The sequence below is a fragment of the Corella eumyota genome, chromosome 1 (genome assembly GCF_963082875.1).
Source record: "Corella eumyota chromosome 1, kaCorEumy4.1, whole genome shotgun sequence".
NCBI lineage: Eukaryota > Metazoa > Chordata > Ascidiacea > Phlebobranchia > Corellidae > Corella > Corella eumyota.
In genome coordinates this window covers 6,573,405-6,594,805 of record NC_137490.1, presented here as the reverse complement: position 1 = coordinate 6,594,805, position 21,401 = coordinate 6,573,405, and the positions used below count along the sequence as shown (strand labels likewise).

At 31.1% G+C, this 21,401-nt stretch overlaps 4 protein-coding genes across 4 annotated transcripts; 2 read left to right on the top strand and 2 right to left on the bottom strand.

The window, feature by feature from the left end:
* The first annotated feature begins 242 nt into the window (after nt 1–242).
* LOC145759581 (KIF-binding protein-like) lies at nt 243–2,368 on the top strand. Its single transcript, XM_082573433.1, has one exon. It carries the CDS (start codon nt 413–415, stop codon nt 2,147–2,149), a length of 1,737 nt encoding a protein of 578 aa, XP_082429559.1. The 5' UTR covers nt 243–412; the 3' UTR covers nt 2,150–2,368.
* A 146-nt stretch (nt 2,369–2,514) lies between these two features.
* On the bottom strand, nt 2,515–6,154 carry LOC145759570 (kelch-like protein 20). The gene is made up of 10 exons (XM_082573423.1): nt 5,581–6,154; nt 5,302–5,482; nt 5,032–5,165; nt 4,739–4,897; nt 4,393–4,606; nt 4,117–4,294; nt 3,873–4,016; nt 3,500–3,722; nt 3,294–3,413; nt 2,515–3,167 (listed from the first exon to the last, which is right to left on the bottom strand). The coding sequence occupies exons 1-10, from the start codon at nt 5,833–5,835 to the stop codon at nt 2,991–2,993; spliced, it is 1,785 nt and encodes a 594-aa protein (XP_082429549.1). The 5' UTR covers nt 5,836–6,154; the 3' UTR covers nt 2,515–2,990.
* Nucleotides 6,155–6,982: 828 nt separating this feature from the next.
* LOC145759559 (SRSF protein kinase 3-like) lies at nt 6,983–15,228 on the top strand. Its single transcript, XM_082573415.1, is given in 18 exon segments — nt 6,983–7,127; nt 7,350–7,440; nt 7,908–8,020; nt 8,204–8,400; nt 8,783–8,870; nt 9,047–9,153; nt 9,472–9,637; nt 9,731–9,762; nt 10,099–10,227; nt 10,623–10,872; nt 11,415–11,451; nt 11,736–11,837; nt 12,105–12,188; nt 12,630–12,768; nt 13,118–13,225; nt 13,440–13,509; nt 13,586–13,738; nt 13,741–15,228. Coding segments are annotated over 18 exon segments (2,067 nt in total). The 5' UTR covers nt 6,983–7,111; the 3' UTR covers nt 13,926–15,228.
* A 140-nt stretch (nt 15,229–15,368) lies between these two features.
* LOC145759592 (leucine-rich repeat and transmembrane domain-containing protein 2-like) lies at nt 15,369–20,276 on the bottom strand. The gene is made up of 6 exons (XM_082573443.1): nt 19,957–20,276; nt 17,302–17,437; nt 17,052–17,226; nt 16,529–16,686; nt 16,108–16,334; nt 15,369–16,038 (listed from the first exon to the last, which is right to left on the bottom strand). Exons 1-6 carry the CDS (start codon nt 20,174–20,176, stop codon nt 15,842–15,844), a joined length of 1,113 nt encoding a protein of 370 aa, XP_082429569.1. The 5' UTR covers nt 20,177–20,276; the 3' UTR covers nt 15,369–15,841.
* Nucleotides 20,277–21,401: the final 1,125 nt, after the last annotated feature.

Sequence of the window (21,401 nt, the reverse complement as noted above, 5' to 3'; positions counted from 1 at the left end):
AGCGTAAAGTTATTAATTTTGCCCAATTTTGGATTTGCAATTATTAATTTTTGGATTATAGAGATTAACTTAAGGTACTTAAAACGTAATTTTGTTAGATGTAATAAAAAATCTTACAATTTAGTACTTTGTATTAGTATAACAGTTTTTATTATTTTGTATCTTTATGGTTGCGTATGACTGAAACAAATCATGCGTAGTATTCTATTTGTTTATTTATTATTTATGAACACAGAGCCATATTGATTATTATAAGTGCAAGCTAATAGTACCTGTTAATTTTTGCCAGGAAGCTATTAAATTGGTAACTATAACTGATTTACTTATGGTATAACACACACAGACATAATTGCTTCTATCGGCAATTCACATTAATTATTTAAAAAAATACCTGCGTTTAAACAAATTGAACATGAATTACTTTGAAAGTTACATATACGAAGATTTGTGCGAAAAATACAAAACAGCAAAGCAGTTAAATACCACAGAAAATGACCCTGAAAATAATCCATTTAAGTCAAAATATGAAGCAAGAAGCATATTTCAAGAGATTTACGATGTGGTACACAAGGCAAGAAAAATGCATGACAACGATTTTGATCTGCGTGTAATGGAATCTGCAGTTGGATATCAGCTTGGTGTGAACTATTTGTACACAGAAGAAGTACCAGAAGGTCAGGAGAGACTTAACAATGTGCTGGAGCTGTTTAAAGAGGAGGACTTGGTGAAAACTAGTGTAATAACAGTCTTAATATCAACTTACAATGAGCTTGGCATTGTCTGGTCTGGAAGAGACTGGGGTATTGAAAAAGCTGGCGAATATTTAAAAAACTCTGAAAAATTGTACCAAGATTTTAAAAAGCAATCTGACGATTCCCCAAACACATTGGATGACCATTTTTCTACTGTAAAGGCAACTGAATCAGAAAAACAAAGATATTTTAAAAATTTATATGTTCACACACTTTACTATTTGGCACAGGTGTATAAAAATGAAGGCAAGCATGATGTATCTGCTGATTATTGCATGAAAACACTAAGACGCCAGTTAAAAACAAAGTCCTACAAACCTTCCGAGTGGTCACTAAACTGTGCTTGTTTGTCCCAGTATTTCATATCTAATTGTCAGTTTCAGGAGGCAAAACATTGCCTTTGTTGTGCTGATTTCATTTCAAGTAAATTAGATGAAGAGCAAGATGATACCAGTAATCTTGAAAACGAAGATGAAAAAACTGCTGAAAGAGTGGCAGATATTGCAAGGTGTTGGGTAAAATATTGTCTTTTTTTACTCACAGAGTCAAAAAACAGAATCTCTGATAATGTTGGTAGTTTAGACCCAGCACTTCAAGAACAGGCCAGTAATAAAATACCTAGTGATGATGGTAAATCATTTAATAGATTTCCTCTCGAAGTGACATCTATTGAAGAAACGTTGCCACATCAGTTTTGCTCGAATTACGATGAAGCAAAAAGGGTGTTTTTGATTGGCAAACAACGTGCTACTAAAGCGATGAATTATTTTGTTTTAGATGGTTTTGTTACTGACCATGTTGAATTAAACCAAGATATAAGTCGTTTATACCAACATTTGTTGTTTTTTGAAAAAAGTGATGACTTAAAATGCAGGATGCACAAAAGGCGAATTGATCTTCTTCTTTCAGTCAAGTCAGAACTGAATTCACAATTCTACCTAGCCATTTGCAAACAACTGGAATTTGAATTGGCCGAAACCTATAGCGACATGATGGATCTAAAGATTAAAATTCTGAATGAAAGTGGTCAGCAAGCAAATAGCCACACCCAGAAGAAAATAAATATGTTGTCCCGATCTAGTATCAAGCATTTTGAGGCCTTTCTAGATACTCTTCGCACAGCGCCTGGAAAGGAATTTCCTGACAGATTTGATGCAGACGAAGAAAGACCTGCAGTTATTGCCCATTTTTACATTGCTAGACTTCATGGCAAGCTGTTGGCTACTACCCCAATGGAAAAACTAGAAAATGTTAAGGAGAGTTTGATGCAATACAGTTGGGTGACTAATTATGTGGAAAGTAATCCAGATGCGCAGGATTGTGTGAAGGAGGAGTTTGAGATTTGCAAAGAGATGGTTGATATTTTACCAAAATCAATGGACAGATTAATGAGATAAATGCATTTACATTAAAAAATGCTGTTAATTTTAATTTAGTCTTAAATTGTTTTGAAATATTTTCCTACATATATTTTTAAATTAAACTGTTAATCAATTATTATTTTATATTGTTTTTGAGCTTTGCACCACTTTGTTTAATTTTATTGTAGTAATGCATCACCTTTGTATAAGCATAATACATGTGTTTATAAGTATGACGCTAGTGAATTATACTTAAATTAGTACCAGTACTTTTTAAACTAATTGAAATCAGTGTATCAAAATAATTTTTCTAATTTTTTGTCTTTAGGTTTTACTTATCGAATAACATAGATTTTAGAAAAAAGTTTGTATTTTTAAAGTATTAAAATCAACACAGACAAATACCATCGAAAAAACTTGATTCAATACAATAGTAAGTAAGTAAAGTTCACGCAGTTGTTCTTAACAAGGTAAGAATTAGTTCAAATAAAATTTATTACAAAATGTTATGTTAACGACCAAACTGACAGTTTCTTAAACATTTGACAAGTTAATATTATTTTGTGTAATCTCAAAAAAAGTTTTATTATTTTTGCTGATTTCAAAAAATATACAGTATCGTATATGGGCTGGGCTTTGTTGTTTCACCAAAAGTAAGTAAAAATTTTTAATGACCAGAAAAGTCATTTTTGTGACACACAAACAAATGTGAACCAAAATTAAAATATCAAACCAACATTGTTTGTTGTTCTTCCTTCGCTAGTCATTGTCACCATCTCACCTTCTTGAGTGATATAAACTTCTAAAACCACATTTTGCTTATCACATTAAAGCGATTTTTTTCAGCTTTAAAAACTTGTTACTGTGGACAGTCGTTTTAAGCTTGGGGTAAAGAAATTACGCCGACACCCCCACCAAGTCTTCGATAATGCATCCCGTCGTACATTCTCCATGTGTTCGACTCTGGGGTGAAGATCTCAATGGTTTTTAGATAGCTGGTTCCGTCAAATCCTCCAACTGCCATTAGTTGCCCATTTACTACAGCCAAGCCAACCTTAAGTAATGGATGATTTCTTACAATCGACGATAAAATGTGGACAGTTTAAAGTTGGCAAAAATTTTTTTTTCAAGCAGCATTCACCTAACAAACAATTCTAAATTACAAATACTTAATATTTACCCCACTTCTTCTTGAATTCATAGCCACCACTGTACACCATGTATTTTTATGAGGGTTGTATTTCTCAACTGTGTTCAGCTCAGTTGTTTCATCTCGCCCCCCTACAGCATACATCATGTCCTAAAAATAATTTCTAAATTGTGACAACAAATATTTTTTATTTTTGCTAGCTTTTATGTAAAATTTTTAATACCAATGGGGCCTACCCTGTATACAGCACATCCAAGATGTTTTCTTCTTGTGCTCATGGGTGCAACCTCGACCCATCTGTTCTCCTTGGGATCATATCTCTCCACCAAATTCCAGGGAGTTTGTCCGTCAGATCCCCCGACAGCGTACAAGAAATTTCCAAGCACTGCAACTGCGACTCCCAATCTTTTTATATTCATCGAACATACTTTACTCCATCTATTTTGCTTTGGGTTGTACCTAGAATTATAAAGGTGTTTATAGAGCATAAAATCTGGATATTAGAATAAATAGAAATTTTTAACCTGATTACATGCAATATTTTAGATTGAAATTACTCTTACTTCACAAAAATTTCTAGGCAAGTAACAAACATGCAGCGCTGTTTACCTTTCTACAATATCTAGACATGACATTCCATCCTGGCCACCTACAGCATACAAACAGCCATCCAAAACTGCCACACCAACACTGGTTCGACATGTTGAGGTTGGTTGCACATCACTTGACCATTGGTTTGTCTGTGGATCAAACCTTAAAACATACAAAAAAAATTCTTTATGTTTTTGGACAAAAAATGTTTTTTTTGGTTTATTGTACATTTGTGATCTGAAATAAGTATCTTTGTTAACACCTTTCTACGCTGTTAAGGTAAGAAGTCCCATCATGTCCACCGACAGCATAAAGAAGACCATCGAGAACTGAAACACCAACTCCACATCTTCTTTTACTCATGGAAGCAACCAACCGCCATTCCCTAGATTCTGGACAATACCGCTCAACAGAACTAATAGCATCCCCACTACACCAACCTGACAAACATAAAATGTTTTGTTCTAACATGTTTAAATTTAGGCAGCTACAGGTGGGCAATAAACGTTATCTTAAAATTTTGTGTCAGCCTTTTTACCTCCAACTGCAAACAAAATTTCTCTTGTAATCGGCCGCCTTGGTCTTGTTCTTGGACCCTGCATCAAAGGTCTTTCCTGGGGCAAAAGCATGTAGTTCTTAGCTTCATCAACCAAATCTCTGCACACTTCGTTACAATGGATGAAAGGATCGACACTTACAACTCCAACCAAAAATTTAGGAGTTAAAAGGGGTAGCCGAACATGTTGCATAATCTAAAAATAAAAATTTAGTTAAGTATAAGTATTGGGGTTAGCTTACTCTAATAATAGTCATTACTACAAATTAGGTCTAACTTGTTTTGACACAATTTAACAACTGTATTTAAAAATTTATAAAGTTCATACTTTTGGTAAGAGGCCACGTCTTTCGCTGAGGTCGTGTTTCATCCAGGTCATAACAGATTTGAAAACATGTTCTTCGGATCTTACATTCAAGTCATCGGAGCTGATGATGTCGATAAGTTGGTCAACAGGCAATAAACTAAACTCCTCACTTTCTTTTACCTATCAAAACATTTTTAATATTAAACCATTATACAAAAGTAAGTTGGACTAATAAGTATGCAGCTCAGTTTATTACCTTATGTTTATTTATGATACAATTTCACAAAGTTAAAATGTAATAATATTTGTTTAACCTCTTGGAAATTAGCTTGAGTGAATTTGTCAGCAACTCTTAACAACTCCCTGCACGAGTGAGTGTCAGCAAACGCTCTTATGCCCAAACAATTTGTAGGATCAAGTTGTCGTTTTAAAAACTCACTGCAGATTTCTATATGTATATAAAGAATAAACAACAATTTTTGCTTGACACATTACCCTTTCGAAATATAAATAATTAGTATTATATATATATAATCAAATTAAATATTGTAGATATATATAATTTTATAAATTGAAATCGCCACCTTGTATTTCTGCCATTTGCAAAATACAAGCTGCAGGTAGTAGAGACTGAACATTGGTTTCCAAGACAGTAATTTGCGATGTGTATGCAAAATCGATAAGAAGCTCCATTGCATTTTCCTCGATATCTCGAATTACTATTTCTGTCTGATGACTTTCTACTAGTTCAACAGTAAACATGGCCTTTTAACAACAAAAAATATATGTATATATTTAAAAAACAGGTTTTTTAATAAATCGGAATAAATTTTTTATAAATAAAAAGGTTATTAAAAATGTACATGAAAGTATGGTGATGCAGCAGCAAGCACGACTCTATGTGCAAAAAGTTTTACATTTCCGACCACCAACGCCACATCCCAAAGCTCCTGACGCTTGCGCAATATGTTAAGTGCCTCCAGTATTCTTCTTGGGTGTTTTTCTGAGCAGTAGGACATTGAGGAGGGATGGGGCTGATTTGTCCCGCTGTGGGTTCGACCCCCACAAACTGAAGTAATGTCAATCGACATTGGAGTGTCTTGTTCGGCATACATCATTATTATTATTTTTAGTAGGCCTATGCAGCTCGATAGTTTGGTAAATGACTTTTTTAATATGTTTTAATTATTTTTTAGTTCGTTCGTTAGATTTTAAAATGGTCGTTTGAAAATTTATACCTTAGCTTATTGCAATATAAGTCTGTAAATATTACTTTTAAAATGCAATCATTAATTTTTTTTAATGTAGCAGCTGAGAATATCCAAGAGTATTAAATCTTTTAAAATAAAATGCGATTAAATATACAATTAGTTTTTATAAAAAAATAAATAAAGCTGCACTCATAAACAATAGTATGCTTAAGGTCTGCAAGCATTCAGCTGTTGAATAATATGTAAACAAACGCAATTTGGAAATTAGGTCAAAAAGTAAGTGACATCATTTTCCATTATTTTTAATCAGTTTTTGATACGCTTCGCTTGACCTGGTTAAAATCTATAATAATTCTTGTTTTAAAAACTTTAATAAGTCGTCAATAAGCCATTTTAAATGTTTTTCAATTATTATATAAACAAATATTTATTAGAAATACGACTATTAAATTTAGGCGTAAAATGATAACTTTTGTAGGTCTAATCATTAAACCTCGTGTGATTCAATAAGTTAATCGGTTGAATGATTTCTATGTTTAAAACGAAATTTAACTACCCTGTAATTAAAAAATAATTGCTTTTAGTAAGTTTACGAAAAGGGTATTTAATACATATGTAAAAACTCCTGTTTCGTTTTTGTTAGATTACAAATTTCAGGAGTCAACAATCAATTTGCTATGACGTCATAACGTATAGTGTTGTCTTTTTGAACGTAAATGTCTAATTAGAAGAGCGTTAAAATTGCTAATTTTTCTGGGGTACAAGTTCAAATTTTTGGTTGTATTGATTCGAAATTAATAAATGCGAATGTATTATTTTAGTTAGGAAGTTGTTGACTTGTTGTTACTTAATTTTAAACAAACGTTTTGAGTTAACAATCCGTCTGTCTGTCGTAATCAGACAAACGAAATCGTGGCGTCGCTAATTTTTTTATTTCGACTTTGCTTACTACGTCGAATAGTTAGACACGACATGGTGCAATTTCTTTGTTGAATTTTTGAGTATTTTAAACATAGGGGATTTATAACACAGTCATTGGTGTTTTATTTTTTTAATTAAAAAATTGTATTAACAGAGTAACATTAAGTTTAAAATTGTATTAAAATTATTTGCCTATAAGGCAATTGTGTATTTTAAAACATAGGTCACTTGGATTAAAAAGTTTCTTAGTCTGTTAGTGATTATGAGTTCAAGAAAAGGTAAGACATTTATGTGACACATTGTAAAAAGTTTGCAAAATTTATTTTTAAATTCAGTATTTAAAAGCCTTTCATTACTTAGTCATCTCATAGATATTACATTTTAAAAATATTTATATAATATGCTTAGTCTTTAATATATAGGTATGTTGATCATGTTATTTTAGTGTTATAACCTTTTTTACTTTTAAATATCAAAAACTTTTCTATTTTGTAATTTAGTTATGGCAATTCAAGCAAGAAAAAAAAGAGCAAAACCTAAAAAAACTGACAAAATCAAAAAACAAATCAGCCAACATAACTATCAAAACGGGTAAACAATTGTTTTTTAAATTTATATATAGGCTATATATAAAAAGGTAGTTTAACAAAATTATTTAATTTAAATAAACTCTACCTACTGTTATAGTAAAAGGCCATATATAAATATATAGTGAGTAGGTTATGATTAAGAATAACTAAATATTGAGACATGATTAAGTATTTATGACACTGCTGCAAACTATTGTTTTGTTTGCAATCAGCAATGAGTAATTGTGAGTACTATATTGTAAAGCACAACCTATCTTTGTTAGTGTAAACTGTAAGTCCTCAAAAGCACCAGTGCATTTTTTTGCAATCACAGACCTAATGTTTTAAAATTTTAAAATAAAAATTTAAATTTTTTTATAAATATTTTTATAATGTTGGAATATAAGTAATGGAGTTAAGGTAAGACTGTTGAAAAAAAAGTTGTAAGTTTAAGCTTTGTAGAAAATTTATATACATGTTTTTTTCTAGTCCAATAGAACCGACAAGATGCTCCTCGGAGGGTGAAGAGGAGGAAGAAGAAGATGAAGAGATGAGAGGATCAGATGATGATGAGCAAGAAGATCCTGGGGATTATTGTAAAGGTAAAAGTTATTTTTGTTTTAAAAGTTTACATGCAATTGTATAGAGTTTTATGTTGTGCAGTGTTATAAAATAATAAATTGTTAAAAATATTTTAAATACTAGAAATATTTTTTATTTAGATTTTTATATTTTTTTGTAAAAAGGGGAACCATTTAAAATGCATTAACTTTTATATTTTTTAGGTGGATATCACCCTGTCAAAATTGGCGATCTGTTTATTAATCGTTACCATGTTGTGAGAAAGCTTGGGTGGGGTCATTTCTCCACAGTTTGGCTGTGCTGGGACATGAAAGAAAAAAGATTTGTTGCTATGAAAGTCGTCAAAAGTGCACCGCACTACACAGAAACAGCACTCGACGAAATCAAGCTACTTAAAGCTGTGAGTACATTTTAATGATAATATTGGTTTTGCAGAATAACTTTTTGTTTAATCTTTGTTTGTTTGTTTTTACTATGTGCACAACATGACACCTTGTTTTTACTTAGTAAACGTTTATTTTGACTAATTTATATACAAATTGTGCCAACTGGCAAATACTGTAAGTGTTTTTAAATAAAGATAGGCAATAGAAAGAATAAACCTTATTCGAAGTTTTTTTAATTTAAAAATTTGTTATTTCTATTCTGAGAGCAAATTCAATAGTGTTTTTAATGAAATTAAATCTGTTTTGCTTTTCTTTTATATACACTGACATTAATACCTAAAAAGAACAATGACATTAATTATTGATTTTATTGTAACAAAAACAATGTGTTTTAAGGTACGAGATTCCGATCCATCGGATGTGAATTGTGATAAATGTGTTCAACTTTTGGATGACTTTAAAATACATGGAACAAATGGCACTCGTATCCTTAATGTTTAATTAAAAAAAAAAAACAGTTTATATCATAGATTATTATTCAATTTTAAAATGCTGTTTTAATGTTTTAGTTTTATGTAAAAATAGAAGATGTTTTTCAGCAATAACATAACCTCAAAAATTTAAAGTTGTATGTTTTTCTTAACTTTTACTTGCTATTAGATGTGTGTATGGTGTTCGAAGTATTGGGCCACCATTTACTAAAGTGGATTATTAAATCAAATTATCAGGGAATGCCAATCCCTTGTGTAAAGAGCATTATTAGACAGGTGAGTCATCGAAAAAAAGTAGCCCTACGTTACTTTAGAGTTTTTTTGTTTTTAAATTTTTAAAACTAGGTTTTTTTCAAAATTTTAAAATGTTTGCTATATATAATATCACAGTTACTAAAATGAAAGATCCCATTTATTAAATAGCTTACATAAAATTAATTTATATTGTAGTGTACCATACATTTTTCTATGTTGTTTGTGCTATTTTAATGATGTATATTTTATATATTACTCTGCCAATTTGGTTTAGGGCATGGTAGGATTTAAAACTACCATATTGAGATTGGCAGAAGTTGTAATATTTTTTTTTTTCAGGTTTTGCAGGGGCTTGATTATCTCCACACGAAATGCAAAATAATTCACACGGACATCAAACCGGAGAACATCCTTTTGTGTGTAGATGAACCTTACATTCGAAGGATCGCAGCTGATGCCCAACAGTGGCAACAACATGGAGGGAAACCCCCTTCTGGCTCGCTTGGTAATTTTTTAATAAGTTTGTTTAAAAAATTAAAGATTCTGGGTATAAAATTTCAATGGCATAGAGATTTAACTTTTTTGTGTTTTTTAACAGTTAGCACGGCTCCACAAGCAAAGCCTGCAGTGGTAAGTTTCTTTCTAACTTATTTTTAATACAAGCCTATTTAGAAGTTTGATTATAAGTAACATATATATATACATTATTTTAAATATGATTCATAAAGTTTAATTTCACTTAGTATTCTAGGATGATTTATGTGAATAGGTAAACTGTATGACAGAATGTTACTCATATTAACATGGCTTGCGCATAGTATTTTAACTGCCGATAAATTGTGCAATCCTGCATTGAAACTGTGTTAATTTAATGAGTTCTTGTTAAATTATATGTTCAAACCAGAAATTTAAAAATTTACATTGTGTTGCTAATATTTGTATAATTTTTTTTTGTTTTTTATTAAGGGTGGTCAAAAAATTTCCAAAAACAAAAAGAAAAAAATGAAAAAGAAGGCAAAAAAGCAACAACAATTACTGCAAATGCAAATCAGCCAAATAGAGGAAACAGAAAGGGAAGGAAAACCGATGATGATTGTAAGTTGAAATAGATTAACTTTAATGTAAACAAATTTTTATAATGTCAATTAGTTTCCTTTTTTTATTAGCGTGCATAGTTTAGTTATTGATTGTTGACAAATTATAGGATGTTTATTATTTTGTTTTATGTATGAGTTATTTAACTTTAATATTTGTAGCAATAACTTGTATTGCATAAGGGATAGGTTGGGAGGGGCCAAGTTTTGCCCAACTCCTGAGTACCCACTCACTCGAGTATTTTTTTGTGGTCTGTAATTACTTGGAGTAGCCAAATCTGAGTAGGCTTAATGAGTTTTTAATTCTTTCTTAATAAAAGATAAACAACAGGTTCATTTTTTAATAAATTGATTCTTGTTCACCCTTTTTAAATTATCGAAAAAATATTATTTTAGAACACAGAAACAAACAAAACAACTGAAGCCAACTCTAACACCAATGAAGCATCTGGTGATCATGAAACAGAACCGACCAATCAGAACAATGTAAACAATTCTCAACCAATCACAGGACCCGATCATTCCACAGAGATTGGAAATGGAGATTCAAGGAAGATAGAGGAAGAAGAAAAGATGAAGGATAATGATTTAAAGATTAATAATAAGGATTCTAAAGATGAAAATAAAATTAATGTAGAAACAACAGGTGAGTTCAAAAATTTTTTAATATATGTTTGAATATATTTTGTTAACTTTTATTGTAAAATGTGATTATATTGACCAATTAAAGCTGGTCTTAATGCTTAGGCCTATTTGTTTAAAAGATTATCGGTAATAAGTTTAAATTTTTTTTTTTATAAATCATGCATTTGAGGTCTATGAATCATTTAATTTGTGTTCCTAGAAAATAAACTAAAAAGTAATTTAATTAAATTAAAAAAGGGAATTTAATTTTAACTTTTGTATCTAATCGAATAAAAAAACACACAATAAGATTTTGAAAATTTTAAGTATCAATTTACACCTAATTTAATAGCTTTTGTGAGGATATCATGCTAGAGTGGTTTTGTGACAAACTTAAGGTTGTGTGTATTTCAAGTTAAAACAACAATAGTTAAACTTGTTACTTTTTTGTGTATTTTTTCTTTATGCATAATTTATGAATGGATGGCATAGATTAATGATTCAAAATAGTTTTTTCTGTGTATATATTTATTTAAAATATTATTTTATTTTTATGTTTTGCAGAAGATAAAGAACAAATTTTAGAAGAACATATTAAAAGGTAGACAACTAGTTAATAGTGTTTTTTTTTTTTAAATTTGTATAGGTATCAATTAAATTTGCATTTTTATCTACCAAAAAAGAACTTTATGATAAAATTTTTGGGTAATTTTAAATAGTTTTGTAAGTAGGAAAATAGTTTTGTAAATATAAATTTGTTAAAAAATAAATATTGTCAATAAAAATTTTTAAAATTACTTGTACTAAAATAGAATGTACCTGGACTGGAACCTTGGTATTATAAATAATTAAACAGGACAAATGACCATTTGTGTTTGTTTTAAGGTTAAAAATAGAACACCCGGAAGCAGAGGTCATTCCTGTCGAAGCCGAAACTAAATTACATAATGGCAACTCAAAACCGGAACTCGAAAATCATAAAAATCTGTAAGTTCATCTGATAACAATATTTTACTCATTATATATTGATTATTGTTTCAAGGTTTATTGTAACATTTTTTAATTTTTTTTTTCCTATTGACATTTTTTGCTAGCAACACTTTAATTCAAATTTGCTGTTTGAAGTTTTTTTTAGGTTTAATAATATATAAGCGTTATATGCATTCAATTTAATCATTGTATCAGTATTTTAAAATGAAATAGATTTTTTTTATTAAATGACGATAAAATACCAAATTTTTTATTGTTATTTAGTTTATCCCCCGAAGACAACAGACTAGGTAGAAAGGAAGAAGTTAACGAACTGGATCGAAACAATCGCGGCATTTCCTCTGACAGGTTAAAAATATTTATATAATGACATTTTAAATCACGTTTTGACCAATTAATAAATCTATAAAACTAAAGCAGTCAGTTTTTTTTAAAGCTATCCTGTTTGTATGTTATACAAGCTGTAAGATTAAATTTTATTATTATTAGAAATAAAATGAAGCCCAAATTTTATTTTTTTATTATTTTTAGTTCTTTACAAATTTGTTTTAATTATTGCATAAAATACTGCAAAAATCTTGCCATATTTGGACAGTATTGTATAAAATATTGTACTTTTTTTTAACATAGGCAGAATGAATTTACAGTAAAATTAATTTAAAACTTTGCCATCATTTCTCTATACTTCTATTTTAAACCTTATAATCACAATTTAAAAGTTATTAATATAATTATTACTATAAGTCTGTGATAATTAAAGCATAATTCTAAGCCAATATTAATTTACAGTAGCCAAACATCTGCAAGTAAAGGAAGTGATTGGAAGACTTCAAGTTCCGCGAACGATCTTTTAATTAACATTTTGGAGGAAAACAGCCATGACAAAATTAATGTAAAAATTGCTGATCTGGGAAATGCCTGTTGGGTGGTACGTTAAATGTTTATTTATAATTTTTGATATATTTAATTAAACCTTTTGGTTATGGGTTTTTGATAAAATATCCAAGATATTTTTCCTAAACTAATTTTTTTGTGTAAATAAACTATTTAATGTTATATTTTTATTGTTTTTTTTTTAATCTCCTTTTATTTTGCTTTATTAAAATCTTGCTATTGTTAATCTACATTAGTTTTAAAAAACGCATCTTAAAAAAATTTAAAGCATCTTGAAGCATCTTAAAAAATTACAAATTTCATAAAGTAACAACTGTTACATTTTCTCGAATAAGTGATGTGAAAATAATCGCACTCCCTTACTGAAGTGTCAATATTTACAGCACAAACACTTCACTGAAGACATACAAACCAGACAGTACAGAAGTATTGAGGTGTTGTTGGGTTCAGGTTATGGTACACCCGCTGATATATGGAGCACTGCATGCATGGTTTGTATTTAAACATATTGGTTTTTAAATCTTATATTTAAAGAAATATTTTTAGCGACATTTTTTGCAGAATTGTTTTTTTTTTTTATTTTATCCTATTACACTTATTCATTATTTGGATTTTTATTGCTGTTGTGCAAATATAAAGGGCTAGCCTGTCAGTTATTTTATTATTTTTCTGTTAATATGTACCTTTGAATTGCACCACACACAGACATTTGAACTGGTAACTGGTGATTATTTATTTGAGCCTCATTCTGGCGAAGAATACACAAGAGATGAAGGTAAAAAAAATTGTTTTCGGAAATCGCACAAAACTAGTTTTGCTTTCAAATTTCAACTTTTTCGTGTAATTTTTAGATCACATCGCTTTAATTATCGAACTTCTCGGACATATACCAAGGAAGTTTGCCTCCAGTGGGCAATATTCTAAAGAATTTTTTAACAAAAGAGGTAAGAATCTATTTTCGATTAAACATTTGGTTATTAAAAAAATATTTTAAATTTTTTTTCTTAAGGTGAACTTCGTCATATCCATAAGTTGAAGATGTGGAACCTAAAACAAGTCCTCATGGAGAAGTACGAGTGGGAAGAAGAGGAAGCGGAGGACTTCTCCTCTTTTCTCCTCCCAATGCTTGAGGTCATTCCAGAGAGGAGAGCCTCCGCTGCTGAGTGCCTCCAACATCCATGGATCTCATGATGATGTAGTTTGTTGGGGAAGTCCCACAAAGATAGGGGTTCTTTTTGGGGGGTTATAAATAGTAAATTTTTTACACAAGTATATCTGGCTTTTGTCAAGACTATCCACCATCACCATAAGCTGAAACTTTTTAAAACTTTAAATTTAAGTTTTTTTTGTACAACATTTACCTGACTATCACAACACCATTATAAAAGTGGAAATACTTGAAACAAATATAAAATATTATCAACATTATGCAAATGATATTTAAATCCAAGCAGAATAATTTTCTATTTAAACAACTTGACAATATTCTATTCAACAATATTTAGGTTGCATGGAAAAGTTTTTGTCAAAGTTGGAAAATTAAAAATACTGAATTTAATGTAGTTTAAGGTCGATATAATAACGTACCGCCTTTTTCCTATCACTGTACAGTACTAAAAGTATTAAAACAATACTTAAGTGAGCAACAGTTAAAAATGGAAACAGAAATTTAAAAACCAAATCAATTTAAAAAAAAAAAAAAACATTTTCAACGAAAATAGTACTTTGTTAATGTGTTATTATAAATCTTCCAAAGTTTTATAATATTTTGCTTTCTTGAACATTTCTGCATAGAACAAATTTTTCATATTTTGTTATCCAATATCTTAGGAATTTTCTAGGTTATTCCATACTGTGCTTTTTTTTCAGTTTTTATTAATTTCTACTCGTTTCACTTTGCTTGCCCAATTTCGATACGGTTATAATTAGGAAATAGTCTAAATTTTGACTGGCACATTATTTTCAAAATCCACATCCTTAGAAACAGAAATTTATAGTATATTTTTTTCGCAAAAATTGTAAATATTTTGTTCTTGTTTGTTGGTGCTGCTGCTTTACATTATAGTAGGTACAAAAACTAAGTGTTGCAACAATTATAACCTGTTCTATATTTATATCAACCCCGTAGTTCTATAATATGTGTTGTGTTTCAGTCGTTTTTGGGTATTATTTGCTTACTAGTGATGGCACGTTTTTTTATTTTTTATTTGTAAAAATACGAGCACTAAAATTTGTGAAAAAATTGGCATTTTTTTAAATTAATTCGGCTCCCAAAATTTTGGCTAAGTTCTGCTATTTGGTTTTCGTCTGACTAAAGTTTGTTCAAATCATAAGTAGTGGTTTTAATAGTTTTTGAAATTATAATAAAATTGTTGAACAGTTGGTTATTAAAATTGCTACAATTTGCTTTTTCTATGAGTATTAAATTTAATTTCAGGCTTATTTTATTTCGTAAATACACCATGTTTATTTTTCTTTTTTATTTACAAAAGAAAAAACGTAAATCCTAAAGGCATACGGTAAGTAACTTTTGTCATGTCGTTTTAAAGCAGTAAGGTATGTAATGATTATCAAAAATTAGGCCTTAATTTTGGTAAAAATAAACTACATTGGAAAAAAAATTGTTTTCGAATATCGAAACAGGTCAATTTATTATACCCTTCAAGTCATTTAAATTAAACAAATTTATGTTTTAAATAAAATTTTATGTCAAAATTAGAATAAGTTTATTAAATATGCACTTGTAACCTACTATTAAAGAATTCGATATTGTTCTGTAAAAGAAACAACATCGTCGTATAAAAATAAATATCTAAAAAAATCAGTAAATAATACAACAAAAAATTTAAAAAGTGCGCTCAAAAAACCCACCGTCATGTCACGTCATCTACGAAAAAGGCAATATAAAAACTATGACCCAGCGAAAAAATTTGCTTAAGCCTATTGGTCGAAATATCAAATCTACTAAAACTACACAAAATTCACAAAAAAACTAAGTTGCGTCAAAATTCGTTGTTGTGTTTTGTAAAAGTCTTCGCCGCCCTCTTTTTCTGTTCTCCGCGCCCCATGCCACGTCAGCGTGACGTCATCGTTCGTTACGTCATTTTTTATTCTTTGTTTTCGGAGAACACCGTAAGGGTAGACGCACACAGGTCTTCGCTCACGTTAAATATTGGGCTTTTATTTTCTTCGTCTTCTAAAAGAGCTTCCTTCTCGTTCTGTATGATGTTGGAAGTTAAAGGCAAAATGTCCTCGAAATTTTCAACACTCGTGTCTTTATCACTTTCCATGTTTTTGTCGTAATCTGCAAAATGTCAATGATTAACAAGATGTAAAGAAAAACAGGGCGTTTTTACTTTGTACCCTCGCCTACCTTTAGCTTTTTTCGATTCTTTCTTGAAGTCGTGCTCGGCGATTTCCAATTCCATCGCGCCCCTTTTTCGGCACATAAACAGCGCGAAAAAAACTGCGGTAAGTCCCAATGTAACTCCGAACACAATACCGATAAGCGTGGCCGACTTTGGGCCACAGATAGTACTCATCGGTCGGTTTCGTAAGTGCTCGCCAGCTATTGCCCTTGGAGAATCACAAATAATATACCTAAAAATGAAACAATATACCGCTTAAACAAACAGCAGGTTTTTAAAACAAAATTCAAGTGTTTTTAAACTTCAAATTTTTGAGACATTTTTAGTCGTTTTGTTTTGTGATTTTTTTTGTTTACGACATTAAAATCGTGATTATATTTTCCCATAGTCATGCACGCCACCATTGAATTTGTAATGAACCATTACCCGGTTCTGACGTTGATCTCTCTCAAATTTCGTTCGAAGTTTTTCAGTTGGCAGTCGCAGTGCCACTTGTTGCCATGTAAGTACAACGTTTGTAGAGAAGGCAGACTACCAAACATATCTTCTTCCAGCGTTTGCATGATGTTGTTGCTAAGATCAATCTACACAAATATGCCAAGTTTATGTACTCGAAATTCTGTAAATTTTTGCTTTTGTAATGACATGTATTTTAAAGAGTTTCAGTGGTAAAGGATGTAATGGTGTTCGATTAGGCTGTGACTCATTGGGAACGGTCCGATAAGCTACAATTTGTGACTTGCGGTAACTATGAACTTTAGTGAGAACTGCGGCATGGTTAAGCTGTAAAATTTGTAGTAATAGAACCTCTTGAACCCAAACCGCTACTCGAGAACTGACAAAATACTAACATTTCAATGATATCACAAGCTGATATCTGTCTGGGAACTGTTGTGATTGCCAGATGTTGCAAGGTTTAAAACATATATGCATTCCGACAATTTCTTACCTCAGTTATATTGTGCAAGCCGTCAAACGTGTCAACGACCAGTTTTCCTAGCTTGTTGTTTGCCAGTAAAAGTTCCTGCAGTTTTCCCAATTTTCCAAACGCCCTTGCTGGTAAATTCTCGATTTTGTTCAAAGCCAAATTTAACTTTTTCAGCTTTCTAAGTCTGCTCAACTCCCTGTAACAAATAATGAATAAGTAGCCTGCAAACCTCTTTTTACATTACACGAATTCAATATTGAACTTTTCATACCTTTTTGGCAAATGCCTAAATTGATTTCCGTGAAGTTCTAACTTTTCGAGATGATGCAACCGGTCAAAAATTCTCCTTGGCAGATCCCTGATTTTATTTCCGCTCAAATTTAAACTTCTTGTTGAAGACGGAATCCCTGTTACAAAAATAGAATAGGGTAAATTATTACAAATTGGCTTTGATCACTACACAGCCAAAGCGGATGTTTAGGTCTTGTTGTATATGACTCGTCAGTTTATAATTAAATCAAACGGATAATTGCCCTTGTGGCTCATAATGAGCTAATTTATGACAACGCCTTTAGACTGTTTACACTAAGGATGCGTAGTGACCATTATCATTTATCAGGTGATGTATCGCCAATCCCTATTGTATTAACTGTAATACATTTGTGATGTAATTTGAGAACAGTTTGATTGAATGTTAAAACAATATTGTCGAAATTCTAAATTAAGTAAAGGTGTATAATTAATTTTTTTTTCAAATATGGTTGCAGCAGCCTATATTCATTACACAAAAACCAGTAATTCTAACCCCACTTTTGTTATTTATCTAGTATGCGTATATAATCCAAGGGAATTATACTCCGAAAATGTTTTCGAAAATCGTGCCAATCATATTTAAGCGCTCAAGATTGATTTGGCGGAAGTTAATTGCCCGAAAACGCGGATATATTACAAACGGATTCCGCGGATCTGTTCGTTAAGCCAGGGCTTCTACTACATAGAAATCAACAACGTTTGACGTTAAACGAGCGTCAAGTTAACGAGACGACAGCTGTTTTTAGAGGGTTTAGTAATTTATGTGTTAGCAGCAAATGCCTAAAGCAACAATCACTTGCAAAAATCGCGAAACCGGATAGAATAATTCCAAGTCTGTACGTCAATGACATTTGTGATCTGATGTACTGGTAACGATGCGTTTTGCTCAAAGAAGCTCTGATAACAAAATCTGTTTGGTTTCGAGTGTGAAATAATAAACATGATTAGCTTTTTTTACACAAAGGGTTTTTGTTTTGACTCTACGAATGTTGTTTAGAACATTGTATATTTACAATGCGGTTATAAGAAAATATTTTTTCGTCCAATAGGTTTAACAACGGATCTCAAAGAATCTCATGAAATTTGTTTCTATTGTGATATTGTTGTTGATTATTTACTATTTCCTTTTACAAATAAATCATTAAATGTTCAATTATTATTCTGGCTTGCGTGACAACAGTCGATACTTGAGATGAAACCCGTGCCGAAAATACTAGGAATCTATATAGGAATTTCATGCAGATGCATATGGGCTCGCTTTTGCATTTTTAGAAGGATTAGCATTCTTTATCGGCAAAACAATCTGTATCCTTTGATAAATAAAAATGTCGTCGACTACTTAACAAATTTTATGGGATTTCGCAATCTTTGGATAAATTTAAGAAGCACTTTTTAGGGTTAAACTCTAAACCATTCATTTTCTACCCATTTGTGCAATTTTATCAACTATAATTCATTTCCAATTTCTGACTGTATTGCTGGTTTTAGTTGTTCATAAAACGCCGGTTAGTGTAGACAATGTTTTTTTAAGCTAATCACGTAATAACAGATTAATGCAGGGCATCTGTGTTCGCCATAATTCCACATATTCGCAAGATTGGGTTCATCCGTAAATCTAACTGGGCAGAAGGAAATTTGTCGAATGCCTCATTAAATTTTAGAGGGCGCCACAAAATTGTACCTTTTTAAACTAAGAATTTCCGACCAAATTCGATTACGTACGCTAAATATTGACGAAAAAAGCGAAAAGAATAACATAAGCATCAAAATAGCCTGCTTTTAAACAGTTTCTAACGAGATTTGTCAAGTGACCAGCGAACTGAAATGTCGAAACACCCTAAAATCCGTCAACCTACAAAGGTGTGCTTTTTAAATGGCGTACTATAAGGTTGTTAGTGAAACTAGATTCTCAAACACGAATTTTACGGATTTAATGGGAGTTATTTTTGTGTTTGTTTGCGTTAAAAACCTTTTTGGGATTCTTTAAATTTCTGCTATTGTGTAGTTCCGGTTGAAGAGAATTGTAAAATATACCACATAAACTATGTTTATTTCTGACTTCGAATGTATTTATATCTCAACATGACCGCATTTATATACAGAAAAGTTACATTTGCATACCCCACAATATAAATTCCTAAGCTTTAAATCCTGGCATGTAACAAAACAGGGTGAAGAGCTATTATTTTGGTAATACGCAGCCTGGCCTATTCCGGTTTGACCTCTGCTATAGCAGAACATAGAACATTCGCTAAATTTCAGCCCAACTGGTTAGTTTTAGCATAAAATCTTATTTTTAAAATCATTCGATAGCCATTGACGCAATTTACGCCATTTTACGCAGGAAATGGGGTAATGAATATTTCCCTTTTCAGGTTTTTCGTGAGTTTGTCAATTGCTATCTCGCACTGGATGTGACTTGTTAACTTAAAACAAATGTTACATTCCTTTTGCGTAATGACGCACCCGTTTTACGTAAGATTATTATTTTTGAAATAACTTATAATGTATTTTAAGTATCATCGCAGGCGCAAATAACATGGCAGTAAAAAATAATTTTCCAATTTCGGAAATATTTATTTATTTTTAATTTTAATAAAAAATCAATTTTTACCTGACGGGACCTTCCACAGTTTTTTGTGACTGCAGTCGACCTCCAAGATCTCGGCGTTGCAGACACACTTTCTCGGGCACCGCATCTTCTTTGTCGCTAACGTCATCACGCTTGGTTTTGATGACGCCACGGTGTTTCTTCGGGCACTGCGTACGGCCGTCGTCATGGAAACAATCGCAATCAGAAAAACGAGGAGGCAAAGATTGAAAATGGATTTCATGATTTCTTGTAGAATATCAAAAATATCGATAAACAAAAATTTAATAAAACACGACTTTCAAAGTTTTTTTTTAAATGTCGGGAAAAAACCCGTCGTCAGGAGATCTGCAAACAAGAAATTCGTCCAATTAAAACCGCTGCAACTTGACCGTGTCCAACACAATGTTAACGTAAACAAAATAACTATCAACGCGACATGGGCGTGTTTGTTATTAAATTAAAAGTAGACGCGTTCTGTTTTTGTTCGGATTTGTTCTCTGTCTGATAATTCAACTCTTTTGTGCTAATCAAAGTCTAGCTTTAAGTCAAGGTTTCGCTGTAACCTTGCTAATTAATAATAAAAAAAATAATTTTACTGGCATAATTAAAAAAAAAAAAATTAATTTAATTTGATTTGAGTTCCTTTTGTGACCTGACCTCAAACCATAAAAAACTCGCTAAAAAATTAAATACGACATGGCATTGCAAATAAACGATAACAGGTTCTCTCTGCATTACAAGTAGCGCTTTAAATGTCTTTCTATACGTAAACATTATATTTATATTATACCCGCTATCTATTAATCAAAGCCTCGCAAAAAAAAAGATTCAGTGAAAGTGCTTTCAATTGTGTCTTTCTGTCCTTTGATCTCTTTAAATTCGATACTTCACTTTGCTGATCTTAAATCGGTTACGTATTCGCTTTGTCTGAAAAAAGTATCGAATTGACTTTCTAAAACCGACGACACTTTATGATATAACATACTTTTGTAGCAAAGTCAACGAATTATTATCCAACAAAAAAGCAGACTCAAATTTTAGAAAACAAGGCGAGTCAATGTGCGAAAACAATAAAAAAATTACACCTCTCTGCCTTTTAAATCTACTTAAGCTTCAAACAAATCAATTTTAGTCTTCCTCGAGATTTTAAAACCAAATATGACGTCATTAATGACGTCGGTTTGCTAATAATGTTTATGTAAGTGCACTCTGTAAAAAACATCTGTCTGTAAGACTGTGTATTTCGTTTTATTGATTTTTTAATCAAGCCTTTTAACTCTAACGAATTTTATTAGATAAATTTAAATTTTTACCCTTTTTTTACTAACTACTTTTGACTCTAAATTACTTTGACACGAAATGGCCTAATGCTGTTTTTTTGCTCTACGTATACAGTATACTGCGTAACTTTCTACACTACTTTCTATATCGACTCCCTACACTCGGGTCCCACGCCGTTAAGGAAG